This window comes from Poromitra crassiceps (genome assembly GCF_964638095.1).
Source record: "Poromitra crassiceps genome assembly, chromosome: 23".
NCBI lineage: Eukaryota > Metazoa > Chordata > Actinopteri > Beryciformes > Melamphaidae > Poromitra > Poromitra crassiceps.
Window position 1 is genome coordinate 14,621,577 of NC_139639.1, and position 16,345 is coordinate 14,637,921.

General features: G+C 43.3%; 3 protein-coding genes across 3 annotated transcripts; 2 read left to right on the forward strand and 1 right to left on the reverse strand.

The window, feature by feature from the left end:
* The first annotated feature begins 2,286 nt into the window (after positions 1–2,286).
* imp3 (IMP U3 small nucleolar ribonucleoprotein 3) lies at positions 2,287–7,179 on the forward strand. The gene is made up of 7 exons (XM_083659325.1): positions 2,287–2,497; positions 3,015–3,122; positions 3,347–3,421; positions 3,604–3,683; positions 6,616–6,667; positions 6,768–6,840; positions 7,042–7,179. Exons 1-7 carry the CDS (start codon positions 2,361–2,363, stop codon positions 7,066–7,068), a joined length of 552 nt encoding a protein of 183 aa, XP_083515451.1. The 5' UTR covers positions 2,287–2,360; the 3' UTR covers positions 7,069–7,179.
* A 1,274-nt stretch (positions 7,180–8,453) lies between these two features.
* Positions 8,454–10,547, reverse strand: sec22ba (SEC22 homolog B, vesicle trafficking protein a). The gene is made up of 5 exons (XM_083659319.1): positions 10,373–10,547; positions 9,800–9,909; positions 9,484–9,644; positions 8,773–8,919; positions 8,454–8,615 (listed from the first exon to the last, which is right to left on the reverse strand). The coding sequence occupies exons 1-5, from the start codon at positions 10,445–10,447 to the stop codon at positions 8,461–8,463; spliced, it is 648 nt and encodes a 215-aa protein (XP_083515445.1). The 5' UTR covers positions 10,448–10,547; the 3' UTR covers positions 8,454–8,460.
* A 30-nt stretch (positions 10,548–10,577) lies between these two features.
* On the forward strand, positions 10,578–16,342 carry LOC310797051 (uncharacterized protein C1orf21 homolog). The gene is made up of 7 exons (XM_083659327.1): positions 10,578–10,656; positions 10,825–11,017; positions 12,222–12,357; positions 13,474–13,550; positions 13,994–14,064; positions 14,308–14,371; positions 15,238–16,342. Exons 3-7 carry the CDS (start codon positions 12,267–12,269, stop codon positions 15,274–15,276), a joined length of 342 nt encoding a protein of 113 aa, XP_083515453.1. The 5' UTR covers positions 10,578–10,656; positions 10,825–11,017; positions 12,222–12,266; the 3' UTR covers positions 15,277–16,342.
* The last annotated feature ends 3 nt before the right edge of the window (positions 16,343–16,345 follow it).

Consider the following 16,345-nt stretch of genomic DNA (forward strand, 5'->3'; position numbering starts at 1 on the left):
ATGCTCCCTAGCCCATGCAGCTCAAATGACAGACGGGCCTATCTACGGACCAACTGAGGGTGGGCTTTCCCCACACCTTATCCTCCATCTCTAAGGTATTAAGGGCAGCTCTGAGAACTGAGGTCAGGTAATACAAGACTAGTGAGGAAAATCAGGTCAGAAAAGCAGGCATATTTCTTTACAGAACACACTCTGAGATCATTTAGGGAGTGTGCCACGACTGCATAGTGTACAGCTAGCTAGAGCCAGCGAGCATATAAATCCAACCATATGTTCATTCAGGAAACAGCTGATGCTGCAGACTATAGCGGGTCTTTGTTGTGAAACAACTTGAGCTGATTTGGCAATCATCACCAGGAGAACTAGATTTGTTTTAGTGGGAGTTGCCATGAACAGCAAATATTGAACTTATGTTGCATCATAAAGGTTCAGGATGTGGATCCGTCAGGAACCAGCATAAAGAGTGATTGAGTTAAGTCCAGTGTTGGGAGTGTTACTGTAACTTAACTACATTTTTCAGTAACTAGTAATCTAACTAATTACTCAGTTGCAGTTACTAAAATAGTAACTGGGCTAGTTACTAGTTACTTTAGGACATGAAAATAACGGACAACTTCAGAGGATTACCCAGTTTCTGATCCTCAGACCTAGTACGGGGAGAGAGCTGCAGCCAGAGCCCCAGAGGCTAATGACCTTGATAGGCTATAAGCCTCCCCAATAAGCGAAGGTTCAATGCCGCACTGTGGCACAGCAACACTAACATAATGTGTGCATTAATAACAATCGAAGCAGACTTTTAAAAGTAACGCAAAAGTTACTTTCCCTAGTAACTAATTACTTTGAAGTAACTGGTAACTTTAAAGTAATTAAATTACCTTTTGAGAGCAGTAACTAGTAACTGTAACTAATTACCAATTTTCAGTAACTTTCCCAACACTGGTTAAGTCTGTGAGTGAGTGAGTGAGTGAGTGAGTGAGTGAGTGAGTGAGTGAGTGAGTGAGTGAGTGAGTGAGTGAGTGAGTGAGTGAGTGAGTGAGTGAGTGAGCGAGTGAGTGACAGACAGCACAATTGTGTTTTCCATAGAAGCCCACAAATTTAATTATCCTCAAAAGTGTTTCTCAAAGTGGGGCCTGGGGACCCCCAGGAGTCCTTGAGGGGGTTCCATGGGGTCCCCGGCAAAAGGGGAATAATTTAGTTTCACCACAATTCCATCCATAAGTAACACAATGACATAATGTATGACTATTTTGGTCATGGGTTTAATACACTTTATGTAATAAAACATCTAAAAGCTAAAATCTTATGGGTGGGGGCCCCTGGGACAAAATCTATCAAATGGGGTCCAACATAGTTTAGGGGTCATTGACGTGACAAAAGTTTGAGAACCACTGCTCTAGCTAAATATGTATAACTCTGAAGTCATATTGTGTAGGCTAGGCTTTTGTCACCTAAAGACGGGATTTGAGCAATGAAGTGGTTTATCGCTAAAATACTACACGCATAACTTGAAGCCAGGTCCCCCGTCCACCATGCCCCAAGAGCAACCAAAGGCGTCCACTCCACAGATGAAAATGTCTAAACGGTTAACTGTTAAATCTGATTTTACCTGGAGGATGGGGCTGTCACTGTCCGGACCCTCATTCGCTGGATAATCTTCGCTCTGTTTGGCTCTTCTCAAGCGACTCATAGGGTTGTCAACTTTACCGTACGGCCAAGAAACAAAGAAACAAAAAATAATTTTATCTTGAGTGTGAGGTCCGTCTGAACTCGGCGGTCTGGAGCTTCAGCCTCTGTCCTGAGTAATCGACTTGCATGGACCACGTCCACGTCCTCCACGGATTTGGTGACACCTTCTGGAGAAATATATATTACACTATTTCCAAAACCTGAATGCAGTTACCTTGGTCACTCACGAACCATAAGAATATTATAGGAATATAGTCATTTTCTTATGGATTATAAGTTTGTGATTCAAATTATTACTTTTTTTAAATTGTTGTAGCCTATGTATATTGTATATGGACCCTGAGTCTGGAATAAAGTTCTGATTGATTGATTGATTGATTCAATCATTGATTGATTGACTGACTGACTGACTGACTGACTGACTGACTGACTGATTGGTCGATTAACGGCATGATTACGTCTAAAAATAGAGATACAGCAGAGTAGAACGGGAGTTTACTATTGAAGTGCGATAGATGGCGCTGCATCCACCGTTGACTTGTTAATATTCGGCATGAAATTATCGACGAAGAAGAAGCACACGTGTTTCCTGTACTGCAGTCGAGTAGTCTGCATGGGAAGCAGAGGGTTTTGTAAATAGATTGGGTCTATCTTGCGAGCTAAACGGTGCCAACATGGTTCGTAAGTTGAAGTTTCACGAGCAGAAGCTGTTGAAGAAGGTCGACTTCATCAACTGGGAGGTGGACAACAACCTGCACGAGGTCAAAGTGCTGCGAAGGTTTCGCATCGAGAGGAGGGAGGACTACACCAAGTGAGCAACCCCCTTTTTTTTTTTTTTACTGTAGCTTAGTGGCTAGTTGCCTGGTTACAGGTAGATAATGTTGAACACTTTCATTTCGAGTTTTTGTTACAAGTTCAGTTCCCACCTTAACAGCAGCTAACGCTGGCTGGCTGTTGTCTACCCGCCCCCCAGGCACCTAGGAGACATGGGGGGGGGGGGGACCATTGCTATAACTACTATCTGTGTGACTTTGAAACTGACACAGCTTAGGTTGGTATGGAAAAAGGATTGTAGGGACATTCTGTAACCTGAAATACCGGTATGTCACTTTGGAAAATTCGAAATAGCCATCACCAGTGGCCTTGCTAGTGTGAAAACAGGAGTCACTCAAATCTGGCCATTTTCAATGTGTTGTAAACTTTATGCTTTCCCTTACTGCCTTACGTTTAGTAGTCAATCAGAGGATATCAGCTGACCAGAGGATACGTGCCCGTGTAGGTTTTTAGTGTGTCAGTGCTAATAGCATTTCTTTGCACCGATGCCTCAGGTACAACAAGCTGAGCCGAAACATCAGAGATCTGGCCCAGAAAATCCGTGACCTGGATGAGAAAGACGGCTTCAGAGGACAGAGCACACATCAGCTGCTGGAGAAGCTGTGAGTGCTGCAGCATGGCCTTGTTTAGCTGTTTTTGGCCCTTTATTGTGGTGCGATCAGCCGAGGATGCGCTGGCTTCAACATCTGTGGACACACATTGTGCATTTTATATGGTTGTGGACAGTATAATGGCCCGGTTTTATCTGTATTAAAATGACAACCGATTCTAAACCTGCCACTTGTATGTGCTGCTGACATCACATTTGGCTTGTTTCCTGTCTAAGGTACAGCATCGGTCTGATCCCCACCAAACAGAACCTGTCCCTCACAGATAAAGTCACAGCTTCTTCGTTCTGCAGGTAAATCATCCCATGTCCTGTGATCGTCAAAAAACACAAGTTACACTCCAGTTCAGTTAGTACTAGACACCAAATTGATTACAATCCAATGGTACACCAAGACTAACAGGAACGGTGTACTTTGTAGTTAATCCATGAATGCAACCAATTACTATCCTCATCTGTGCGTCTCTCTCCCTCAGGAGACGGCTGCCCAGCATCATGTTGCATCTGCGTATGGCTCAGAACCTGAAGATGGCCATCACCTTCATCGAACAGGGACGTATCCTTTGCCAGAACTTCATTAGTGTGTGTGTGCGCGTGCAAGTGTTTATACCTGCATCTTTGCCAGCCACAACAGCGTTGGCTGGTATTGTTTTCACCGTGTGTGTGTGTGTGTGTGTGTGTGTGTCATCATGGCAAAATGTGGTCCTGGAAACACCTATTGTAGCGGGAACTACCACAGAAGCCGTTTTGAGTAGGTAGCCAGGCTGTTTTTTGTTCTGTTTGACTCTGAGGAAGACAGTAGGGGTGGGAATCACTGATGCCCCACGATACGATATTATCACGATACTTAAAGTCGAGCTGATCTCATAAATGACTTTTCTTTTCTGCATACCTGGCTATGCAGTAGGGCTGTGGCGATTCACTTATCTGCCGATTCGATACTATCACGATTCTTGGGTGCCGATTCGATTTATATTGCGATTCTTAAGTATTGCGATTCTACGATTATTGCGATTCGATATTACGATTTATTGCGATTTTTGTTTATTTTTTTCTTTTATTTTTTCAGTTTGTTTGCTTTTTTACACTAGATTAGAACATAGGAAAAGTTTAATCATACACTAGAGACTGCATATTATATCATGAGTAGGGCTGGGCGATATAGTTAAAAACAGGGGCGGACTGGGATCATAATTCAGGCCGGGCATTAGATACCAAGCAGGCCAGGCCGATATGGGCCGACGCGTGTGAAATTTGGGCCGTTTGAAGCCAGATTTGGGCCGTTTGAAGTCCAATTTTACAATGAGATGCACCCACTTTAACCCTGAAGTGTAATTATTACTTCAGACTAACTAATAAAGTAATAAAACCACTAGTAAACCAGTAGGCGGCGTCTGGCCTGCTGTTCAGTGAGTGGCCTGACTGCAAGCACCCAATTTTTTTTTTTTTTTTTTGCGATTATCGATTCTGGAATAAAAGATCGATTCAAAAAATCGTGACATTAAAAATCGCGATACTTAGGTGAATCGATTTTTCCCCCCACCCCTAGTATGCAGTGCACCTATTTAATAATGTATGCAAACAAAATCACAAAAGTCTAATTTCTTTAGTTTTTCACACTTTTTCACATCAAAAGTTAATTTTTCAAGATTTCATTGATAACAGTAATGTACAGTGTGCTGACGTCACCTAGTACTATCAAATTTCTACCCCATTTCAACCAATCATATCACAACATGCAGCTGTCAATCAAATCTTCATTTCAGGATAATTTTATCTTCCAAATGAAGTAGAAAATGGCACCTAGTGCCTGTCATCTGGCAGAATTCCTATCCCATAAACTAACTACTAACTTGGCCAATTGTTAGAAACATGAACACAAAACAAAAACTATAAACTCTAAGAATGCAAAGAAATGTAACTGGCTCGTTAAAACGCGCATTCCAGGGATATCGTATTTACAGAAATAGCGAAAAATGCGCGTGTTTGAGAGCGTGGTTGTCAGGGGTCTGCCCTCGGAGATTCCAGGCGGGCGGGCAGCACCCATTCATCGGATTGTCCGCTCCCTCCGCACGAAGCAGCTGGCTGCCTGGTACTCTGCGGATCCCACTCTCGTAGCACAACAACACGCTGAATCCCACTCGATTTGGGGGTGGAACACGCCATGATTGACCAATGCCAAAGCCAGTCGACAGAATTGTCAAATCAAATCATCGACATGATACTATGACCCGCCTCTCAATTTGTCATCTCCGACAAATTATGTTTTCAGTCTGATCGGACTGCGACACACGTGACGATACGGGTTCAGTTCGACTACTATCACGGTCCGATAGTATTGCGATATGCTAATATTGCGATATATTGACTATTGCGATATATTGTGATTTATTACCTTTTTTCAACTGCAAATGATGTCCCAAAGCTAAAAACTTTGTCAACATCTGTTTGATCTAATCAGATAAAGTTTCCAGTCTATTCATCTCACTTCAATAATTTTTATTGGAGCAAAATGGGATTGTCAAGCAGACAGACTGACCAACACTGTCATAAAAGCCTGTCGTAAATGTTGCATGCACTTGACATTTTGTATAATAAAATATCACGATACTTGGCATTCGATACAATACTACATATTGCCCACAAACTATCACGATGCTATGCTGTATCGATTCCCCCCCCCACCCCTAGAAGACAGTCTTCACCTGCCAAAACGTCTGTCATCCCCTGCAATGAACGTGCAGATTGAATGAGTGCTCCAGTGTCATTTTCCCCCATGTACAGCGTACATGAAAAAAAAGACACTGAATCAACAGTAAAGCATAGACGTTCTACACTCTCCTTTACCGGTGAGCGCCAGGACCATCTTATTCCAAACTTGGCTGAAGTGCATTGGACTTCACTGTTGGGTGTTTATATGTCTGTCTGTCTGTCTGTCGACAGATTTTGCACACGCAATAGCGTCAAAACCGTGCCAAGGTGCAGTCATGAAACTTTACAGGTGGTGTGTAGTTGACATTAAAATGAGATGGGTGTGATCCAAGCCAAGATGTGCTCACATGCGGCTTTAACTTACACTGGAACATTTAGCACACTTCATTGAAAATAGAGATATTCAGTCTAAAAATACAGAGATATGGTTTTCAGGGGTTCCCGCAGGTCCCGCAGTTTATAGAAGGCAAGAAACCACAGTCTGCCATCACTGTAACACAGCACCGTTGAGAAGTGTAGTCGAGCCTCTCTCTCTTTTTAATTGTCTGTGAGCTTCTGTAAAGCTGCTAGTTCTCATTATAAAATGTCTGTGTTGTAACAGTAATTAACCTTGATCCATGTCTCAAACTATGCCGTGTTGGGTCCTTGAATTTGAGGGAATTGGGCCTGTAAAGTCCTTGAGTTTGATGTTTAAGAAGGTGTGGGTGGGAACCCTGGGTTTTGGGTCCATATCGCCCAGTCCTATTTGTGCAGTATTGTCCTTGACTCTGCCTCAGATGTGCGTGTGGGCCCAGAGATTGTCACAGATCCAGCGTTTCTAGTCTCAAGGTTAGTCCCCGCATATTTTTTTGTCTTATCTGAGTATATTTTTAACCACATGTTAAATCTAGTTCCCAAATGTTGTCATACAAATCGGAATCTTTTCCAGAAATATGGAAGATTTTGTCACTTGGGTGGACTCCTCTAAGATCAAGCAGCATGTCATGAATTACAATGAGGAGGTGAGTAGTATTTTTAAACTTCTATTACATTCCGTAATAATTGTAGCGTACCGTATATTGTAATATCAGTTTGTTTCAAAGCATTGAATTTTTGGCCCCATTATAATAAACACGCCCACACCCTTGAGTACATTTTTCTTGTCTTGCTTCTGCCTATTAATGCTGATTGACATAAAAATGGCCTTGGTCTTTGTTTTGCAGCGGGATGACTTTGATCTGGTGGTGTAGATCTGTTGTGCTGTGGTCCATCAACCCTGAGGAGCGGAACAGGAATATGAGCCCTGCTCTCTTTCAAGTGTGGCAGCAATGTAAGACTGGAGAAGTGAACTTGTTACTGGAGGATCATGAGTTTGAATCCCCTACAGACTGGGACATTTAAGAGAATATGAACTGCTCAACTACTACCACTTAATTTACTCTTGGGCAAAGAGTGCGTATATGTATCGATCTCTCAATTCACCAATGCATACATCAATCATTTGTAATTACATCATAACGATTTAGTAAATGCACATTCAAAATTCGTAAATATTATCGATTCACCCAAAGCTTAAAAGCCATCAGAATGTGCAGCTGGGATCTGCTCCACTGACAATGTAGACTTGTCAGTGGAGCAGCACGAAGCTTTGATTCCGTCTTGCTGTGTGGAGACTAGAGTAGTTTGCAGATGTGGTGTTGCTATAGTGGCTGAGTCTTTATGCCAGCTGTCTTCTCATTTGATTCCATTCTACAACTGGCAGCACTTCATTCTTTACCCCACTCTTGCACAGACACTAAGTTGCAGGCAAATTCTTATCTTCTCTTGTCTCTGGGGAGTTTTGCATGAACATTCAGATTCAGTGGTTTCTTCCCAAGCTTTTCCAGTAGAGCCTCTCAGAAGCCAGCATGAAGTTGGTTGTACTGGGCGGCTCCCAGGTTGTCACTCTACGTAATGTGTTCTTTGTGTGAACAGGAGTTGGCTGAATAGGGTTTGTATATGTATGACAGGGAGAGTGCTTGTGCAGAAGTGTTTTTTTTAAGGGTGGGACTTTCAGTGTTAAGTGATATTGATAGAAATAATTTATAACTGTCAAAGAGTTGTAATATAGACACCGAGAATTTGGTAAATATATAATCTTATTTCCAAGAATACCTTCTTACAATTGTGTACACTTTGTAAACAAAATAAACAACTTTTTGCCACGGCATAAGACTTTTCACACTTTAAGACCATTGCATATGGGAAGATAGGTTTCTTCTTCCCGGTAAAACTGAAATAAATCCCTCTACCGCTGTGTAAACAGTTAGCTTCTCAAGCCCCCCCCCTCTCATAGTTCCAGGAAACAGGATTGTGTTAAGTCACATCATAGGGCAGTATTCACTTTTATACATGGAGAAGGCTGGTTAAACAAATCTATGGCACAGAATAATTTAGCATAACTCACAGCTGGACAAAGCATAAAAAGAACATTTACTCTTAACATGGACGAACTGTATCTGACTCCCTAAGGCACCCTTTAAGTGTTTGTGTGTGTGTTTGGGGGGGGGTTGTAGAACAAATGTAACGGAAACAAGTTTGAATGTTTGGTTTGAAACGGACAAATTGCCCCCTCTTTCAAAGTCAGTTTTTTCTGGAGTCCATCAGAGCCACCAGAAACGCACATAAATGATGAAAGTGATGAGGAACACTGCCCCGGCTGCCAACTTGGCATAGGTGGAGCGGGTGTTGAGATATTTGGCATCGCTGCGGTACTTCTTCGACATGCTGGACAGATTGCCGGCTTTTGTGTCTAGAGCTGGAAGAGATACAAGTATAGATAGAGTTGAGATTAATTGGATGTTTCTTTGGTAGTAATTAAATGTGCACTTGGTTTGGTAAGCAGTTACTGCCTTTGAGATGTAGAATCTATTTTGTGATGGAAACCTGGCTGTGTGACATTTTAGTGTACTTACCAGAAAGAGCTTCACCACGTTGCAGAACCTCCTCAATGTTGGCCACCATAATTCTCTGCACATCTTGCAGTTCTGTGTTGATGCTGCCCAGGTTCCTCCTGGCCCTGCTGTCAATGTAGGTCTTCTTTGTCTTCTGGATGTAAGTGTCTAGAACAGCAGAGGTATGGTTTAAAGTTTAACTCAGTCAAGGTTTTTGTCCTTTATGTTTCGGCATGTCAATATCAATATATATTGCAATAATATGCCTCAATAACATGGGACATATATTTTTAATACATTTTCAATATACTTTATTTTGTCATCAGTCACTGACTCGGTGCAGTGCCGTTTCAATGCAGGGCGCGGAGTCTGTGGACTTGGCAGTGGCACATTCATTTTTCAGACATGTTTGTAGGTGCAGACTTCCATTGTCACATAATCACAAATGATGTTCTGGCAGTTTTCCCCATGGCCTTCATCTGTTAACACACTAATTGACTAATATTTTACTAATATAATTGGGTGGCAGTTTCCGTGGGGCGCACAATTGCTCAACGTTGGGCCTCGCCTGCTTTGCGGGTATATAGATTTGGGTCATATTGTCCAGCCCTAATGTGAACATTCTGGTGCAATAATTTGCAGATGAAAGAACTTGGTGGCTGCTCCCTCTGCAGTGTTTAGAATAGCTGTAATGTTTCTTTGATGTGCTGGAAAAGAGGAAACCTTGCTTACCAAACTCTATGAAAGAGTAGGGCCTCGATACTGTGGGCACTTTCCTCCCATACTGGTCGTGGAACTCAGTTTGGATGTCCTCAAGGTAGGCAAAAGACACCTTCTTTGGAAATGCAGCCTCGCACAGGACCAGGTAGCACACACCATGCTCTATCAGATAGCTGAAAACAAAAACACCGGTTCAATGCTGGCTGACAAAATGAATACACTTGATTCCATGGAGAGAAGACCCCCCCCCCTTCTAATCTATGAAGAAAACATGTGAATTAGTTAAGGCAGAGGAGTAGATCATATTCCATGTCTTCTATTCACTTACTGAAAGGCCATGTCCCGGGCCTCCAGGGTGCAGCGGTTAGGACTCTGGTCATTCAGTTTACGGAACAGCTGCTTGGCTTGATTCTGGTACTGCTGGAGGTCTCTTCCTGACTGATGAGAATAATCATGTTACCATTCTGCATGTATTTTCTGAAGTTCACGTTGAACGTTTCAGAAAGTAATACATACTGAAAGAGGTCAAGATACACATCTGAATGACAGGCAAGCTACCCCAATACGTGCAGGGGTCGCCAAACTCTTTAGTCAGTGTTATCCAAGCAACAATATTTCAAAGTAATTTGAACTTCTAGATTTGGTTCTTCTATTATTTTTCTCATAAGCATCTTCCACTAAAATCCAAACTGTAATCATGCATACATTGTATAATTTAGCAATGGTGTGTTTTAATCAAATTGATTCTGCTTGGAGGATAATCGATGTACGCCGAAGTGACCAGTACCGTTTTCGGAGGTACTCTCGCCGATAAGCAAGCAATCATTAAATTGCAAGAGTTTTGAATAGTTTGGTGCGATGTTCTACCCAACAGAATGGCTAGCTAGCTTTTCATTCATACCTGTTCATCCTCCTGCATCGACGCAGCAAGCGGCAGTCCGTCCGCCACACGAGCGATCATTGTAAGTATAACCATGTCGGTGAAAAATATCGGCGGTGTCCACGGTGGGTTTTGGCTCAAAAGGCACAGTTAAGAAACTTAATGTAATGTGTTGTGTTAGCTGTCAACTTTGATGATGCAGGAATGAGCTGGCCGGAAGTCCATGCCATGGTGCGTCGCGGAATTAGGTCCGAGTGGCAACTAGCTTTGTAGTCAAATCTCACCAACCAGCACTGCATAAAGAGGTACGATTCATCTTTTCCTACGTGTATGTTCAGTTTTTGTACTTGAAATTATAAAAGCGATTTTTCCACAATTATGTTTTTCAATTTCTGGCTAATGCTCGTCATATTTTCCCGTTGTTTGTGTAAGAATTTCAGTTAAACTTGATTTAATCACTTTAACACTGCTAGGTTGTGAAATTCAGCAGGCGGGCCAGGCAGCGGGCAGACGGACTGACTGCATCTCGATTGCTAATGCCTGTGTTGAGAACTGATAGCTGCAGATGCGGTCTGCCGATGCGGGTCCTCCGCCTACAGTCTCGACTAAAGCCACTTTGAACTAGAAACCACGGAGAGGAACCATGGACAGATCGTGCACAGAACGGTATTTGGGTTCTATTGCATTTGCTTTGTAATCTATTACTGTTGGTTTTTCTCCCCTCTATCTGATATGTCTCATGTCATGCTGGCCGTAGGATGGCTGCTCTTTTCGCATTTTCTTTTGTTGCTGTTTGACATCTTGATGATATTGATGTTGAAATGAGGCGGTGATTGACATTTGCCGCACCGAGGCGAGTGTACGGTTATTTTCCTCGCCGCCTCTCTTGTTAGTAATGATGATAGCCTACAGTCTGAACTAGAGCCCAGTGATGGGGAGTAGTTTGTGCTGCAGTGTAGCCTTTAGCTGGAGCTCTCTATCCAGGCAGAGGAATCCGGGAGACATGTCGATACTGAGACGTGACAGCTGACTGCAGCTGGACTCAGCTGTGCGCTAAGATCAGCCTCCAGACATCATCACAGTGTTGAGAGCTGCATGGGGAATGCAAAACAATCCGTCTGCGGTTGAAGTCTGGGCAGCACACATTAATATTAGCCTAAAATGCTGCGGGCCGCACAGGCCGATCCGATGGGGGGGCGCTTGCGCTTGGCCACTTTAATCCCCAGAGCGCTGTCGATACCCCCCATTCACCGACCAAATGCCCCGGCGGCGCCTTGGCACGGTGGCATATCGCTGTGAGAGCCTGAAAGGCCTATTGTTGCGGTGCAGCTGGCACCGTCGGCCGCTGTGATTGGTGCGTCCCGGGCCGGTTTGCGCATGGCGTGCAGAGTGCGTGATTCATACATAACCAGGCTAAACCGGCTATATTATTGTCTTTCTAAGAATATATTGCGTTTGCCTGTGCACTTATAATGACTAATTGATCAATGTAAATTAGTGGTCCCAGAGCCGGAGTCTATAGGGATCCAAAGGAGGTTCCAGGGGGGTTCCCAGCTATCCTAGTAGACTAGCAGACAGAATAATATAGGGTGACCGTTATTATTAGCTTTCACTGCACTGTTATGTTTGTGCATAGAGATAGCTCCTGTTATTATTTGGGCTATATTAATATAAAGTTGATTGATTGATTGATTGATTGATTGATGTCTCCACTTCCAGCATAGGAACAGGCAACCAAGATCTGATGGTCCTAGACCAGAAAACATTTGGGAACTCAGAGTCCTGATGTAGCCTAAATAAAACACACTCTTCTGCCTGTATTTCACATGAATCCCCCAACCCCCTCCCTGTGTCCGCTCCCCCTCCCTAGGTCAGCCTGTAATGCTCGGGGGTGAGGAGAGCGGCTGACCAGGAGATGGGCTGCACCTCGGCCAAGCAGGTGTCGGCCGTGCCCAGTGGTGAGGAGGGCCGGAGTAAAGCCTACAGCAACGGGGACCTGCTCTCTGGTCAGTCTGGGGAACAGACACACTCGACACTCTCTTTACCTTATACAAACTGTGTTATTTGCAAGGGTTTAGGGTTAGACCAATCTTATCGGTTTGCTAATATTGGCCTTTTTATTCAAAATTGGCCAGTCATTGTCATCCACTGCTCATATATTTTATTTATTTATTTACTTTCTTTCAGTGTAACACAGAATTCCCTCTACCATTTGAATGTCTGGTGGGTCTTCCTGACTTAGAAGGAAGCCACTGACCAACCTAGAAGTATTTATGGGTGAAATCCAAATACTTGTAATTGTCTGGGATGAACATGGTAATCAATAATGACACAAAATACCAGCTATTGGCAACATCACTGGAAGAAATGTTGCTATTGGCCTTCAAAAAACAAATATATCAGCAAAACCCTACTTCAGTCTGTTTCTTCTAGTTGTCCTGTGGAGGAAGAAATCTACTAAATAGCTTTTCTATACACACCTGCACTAAATGCCAACCTCATCACTGCAACATTTTCTTAGTTGGTAATGCTGCTGTAATAAGCACACCTCATATTTAGCCAATATATATTGTGAGTATCAAGTTGTCTTTTCACACAGTGGAATCAAGTAACTTAATTTGACTGTTTGACTATTTAGTGGCTATTTAGCGCCATTCATAATCAGATTTGGTAATTCCCTAAGTTAGCGATAACCAAGTGCATGGCTGTGTCGGTCTGGGTATGAGACCATCATTTCTGTGCATCATACCTTCTCTTCCATGGAAAAGGGAGAGAGAGAGAGAGAGAGAGAGAGAGAGACTAAGGAAGAGTGTGCATGTGTGAGAAAAAGGGAGAGAGGAGGGGACTGTGTCGGACAGCTCATGTGTTTTGTTGCTTGCCAGCCATTGTTGAAAGAGGATTTAGTTGGGAGCGTGAGAATTCAACCATATAATTACTTTGCCAAGTACTGAACTGTGAGAACTGTTGACCTGGATTGTGCTGATGGGAGTGACGGTGCGGCGGGACAGTCCTCTGCTCGCCTCCCGCTGCGCTCTGACTGATGTCATGTATTATATTAATAGGAGATTCACTCCTCTCTCCCACTCTGTCTCTCCCCCACTCTGTCTCTCTCTGTCTGACAGAGGAGTACAAGATGAAAGGAATGGAGAAAGTCAAGTACATCAGTGGAGAAGAGGGAGGAGACAACCAGGACAGTACAGTGCGTGATTATCTATCTATCTATCTATCTATCTATCTATCTATCTATCTATCTATCTATCTATCTATCTATCTATCTATCTATCTATCTATCTATCTGTCTGCTATTTTTCTGTTCTGAGGTACAATGGGACATAGACAAATCAACTAGAGTCTAGAGACCATCTTGCAATGGGATCACAGCAGGCGGGATGCCCGCGACTTAAAACGAATGTGGGCCAGGATGGTAAAGTGGGGGAGCGGCCCCATTTTCAAACTCATCCTTCATTTTGATGTCAACTACACACCTGTAAAGCTTCATGACTGCATCTTGCCGTTTTGAAGCCATTACTCCAAGGTGAAAGCCACACGCTGGTTATTAATCAATTGTTTTGTGTGTGTGTGTGTGTGTGTGTGTGTGTGTGTGTGTGTGTGTGTGCGCGCGCGCACATTGATGTCTTACAGGAGAAATGTGCCCTACTTGGCAGTAGTCAACAGGCAGATGACACAGGACCAGATGGAAACGGAAAGATACTGTAAGTGTTATACTATTAACTGACAATGCCGTTTTGCTATTACGGTGTCATCATCAAAACGTTACTTTTTATGGCCTCCCTTTATTCTCATACTGGTGTGTAGGTCTAGTCTGTAACACAGTGGAAACTTGTTGATCCACACTGTCACGTCCCAGGCTGGGCCATCACAGCATCGTGACCATGATGAACTGTGACATGCCAGGCCTGGAGGTCTGTAACCATCTCTACCATTTCCCCTTGCAGGAGTATCCACTCCTCAGAGAGCCAGCAGGAATTCTTCAAGATGTTGGATGCGAAGATTGAAAAGGTAAGAAGTGACATTCCATTGTTGCATCATATATTTCACAGATTTATTTATTTATTTTATTCTTGTGTTATATAGAGACTAATTCCACTGCAGATGGCAAAATAATGTCCCAAAATGCATTGCTTGCTTCACACCCTGAGCTGGCTCACTGACTTTTCAACTAAAAATGGAAAATCCACCCTCAGTCCGTGATGCTCAATGCATCCCAGGAGTTATTTTGTGATTAAGTGTTGTAATTTACTTTTTTGTTGTACCTACTTTCCCTCAACCTGCCTCGTCCACTTCCAGTTCAGTTAGTGACGACCTACATCTCCCAGAATGCCTTTCAACAACCCCCAGATAACAACTTGTTACATTCAGCTGTGGGTTAAATGTATAGGTGGAGAGAGCAATACCAAAAACAATAGTATGAGGAGGAGAGTGCATTTTTCCAGTCAAGATTAAAATCAAAACATATGTCAAAACACTTGTCTCGTGGCTGTGTTGCATCATGGTCTATTGAGGCTATTGCCGATGGAGAAATCAGCATCTCTTCCTCTTCTTCAATGTGTTTCTCCTTCAGTTTCTCCTGTCAGTCTAGAGAGAAGCCACCACCTTTGACACCAAAGTCTGATGTCTAACGATGTTTTAGATAGTTGTAACATTTTCAGCCATCAAATGTCTGAAAATATCTTGATGTGACATCACTGTGTGTTTGTCCAGTTATCCACAGGAGTAAGAAAAATATACCACTAATCAACACAATGGGCAGAAAAAAGCAATCTGTGTCTGTGTTTTACAGTGTATTTATCCTTTTTATTGTATCCACTCTGACTCAAGTTTTATTTCTCAAAATGAAGCATCTTTCTCTTATGTTCCGTGTGCAGGGGCGGGACTATTGCTCAGAGGAGGATGATATGACATAGCACTGTGGCCGCATCTCCCCACCAATCCCAGTATGAGAGGAAGTTATTCCCGCATTCTGGACGGACCATACCATGTACAACCATGTCCCGGGGGGGGACTCCATCTTGCTCTGACTCTTCCCTGTACACGCTCGAGAAGACTGGACGATCCACTTGAATTAAGCACCTTTTTGCCCTTTTACTTATCTGCCCAGCACCTCCTCGTCAGACCCCACCCAATGTCCCCCCCCCCCCCCCCCCAGGAAAAGCGCTGTCAAAATCAAAGCTGTTTCAGTGTCGTTATGATTTTTATCGGTTCTCCAAAGCGAGCGCACAGCATTTACGTTTACCTCCTGCCACGAGCGGCGCAAGGGACAACGGCTCCTCTGTCCGGACACAACTGCTCTCATAATGAAATGAAGCCATTATGAGGTAGGGTGACGGAGGTCCTGGGATCTTAAGAAAAAAGCTTGTCGTTTCTCCTCCAATTGGAGAACTCCTGAAAGGTCGATGCAAACCGCCGCCGCCAAGACTTCCCCATCGGTGTTGTGAAACACTCAGACTGTTGCAGATGTAACTGAGTGACAGTAGAACTAGCAATGATCTTGTCGACACTGAATAGAGAACATATCGTCTCTATATCTGCATCTTTCTGAATATTTCATCCTTGAACGCACCCCCAGATTAGCCAATGGGTTGGAAACTTCCTGCATTCCAAGACACATTTTGGACAGTATTAACTTATTTTCTACAGTCTGTCTGTCAGCCATAAAGTGCGATGTGTTTGTCTGTCCAAGTCTGTTTGTTAGAATGTAGGGTATTTATGTTGAATAAGGCTCAGGGTTGAAGTGTTCTAGTCACCGTCTCGTGTAGTCACGTCCTCCTCATTGTCACACCGTTAAGATGAAAACACACACATGCAGTCACACGACAGGGTCACGGGTCTTTCCTGTTCCAGTATCTGCTCCGTTAGCCGACAGGGAAGACGCCGCAGTTGCGTCGTAGTCTGATTATCTGTCTCTCTCACAAGTGTTGCGTCATTGTATTCGTTGGGTTTTTATGTTCGATTTTCGTTTTTCTATAAAAAAAA

Coding starts and splice junctions, on each gene's coding strand:
- sec22ba (XM_083659319.1), bottom strand. CDS start 10,447: ATGGTTATACTTACAATGATCGCTCGTGTGGCGGACGGACTGCCGCTT. Junction 9,645..9,799: donor GCCCGGGACATGGCCTTTCA/GTAAGTGAATAG, acceptor TTTTGTTTTCAG/CTATCTGATAGAGCATGGTG. Junction 8,920..9,483: donor CTACTCTTTCATAGAGTTTG/GTAAGCAAGGTT, acceptor CTGCTGTTCTAG/ACACTTACATCCAGAAGACA.
- imp3 (XM_083659325.1), top strand. CDS start 2,361: ATGGTTCGTAAGTTGAAGTTTCACGAGCAGAAGCTGTTGAAGAAGGTC. Junction 3,422..3,603: donor ACAGCTTCTTCGTTCTGCAG/GTAAATCATCCC, acceptor TCTCTCCCTCAG/GAGACGGCTGCCCAGCATCA. Junction 6,841..7,041: donor TCATGAATTACAATGAGGAG/GTGAGTAGTATT, acceptor TTTGTTTTGCAG/CGGGATGACTTTGATCTGGT.
- LOC310797051 (XM_083659327.1), top strand. CDS start 12,267: ATGGGCTGCACCTCGGCCAAGCAGGTGTCGGCCGTGCCCAGTGGTGAG. Junction 12,358..13,473: donor CAACGGGGACCTGCTCTCTG/GTCAGTCTGGGG, acceptor TCTGTCTGACAG/AGGAGTACAAGATGAAAGGA. Junction 14,372..15,237: donor TGGATGCGAAGATTGAAAAG/GTAAGAAGTGAC, acceptor TTCCGTGTGCAG/GGGCGGGACTATTGCTCAGA.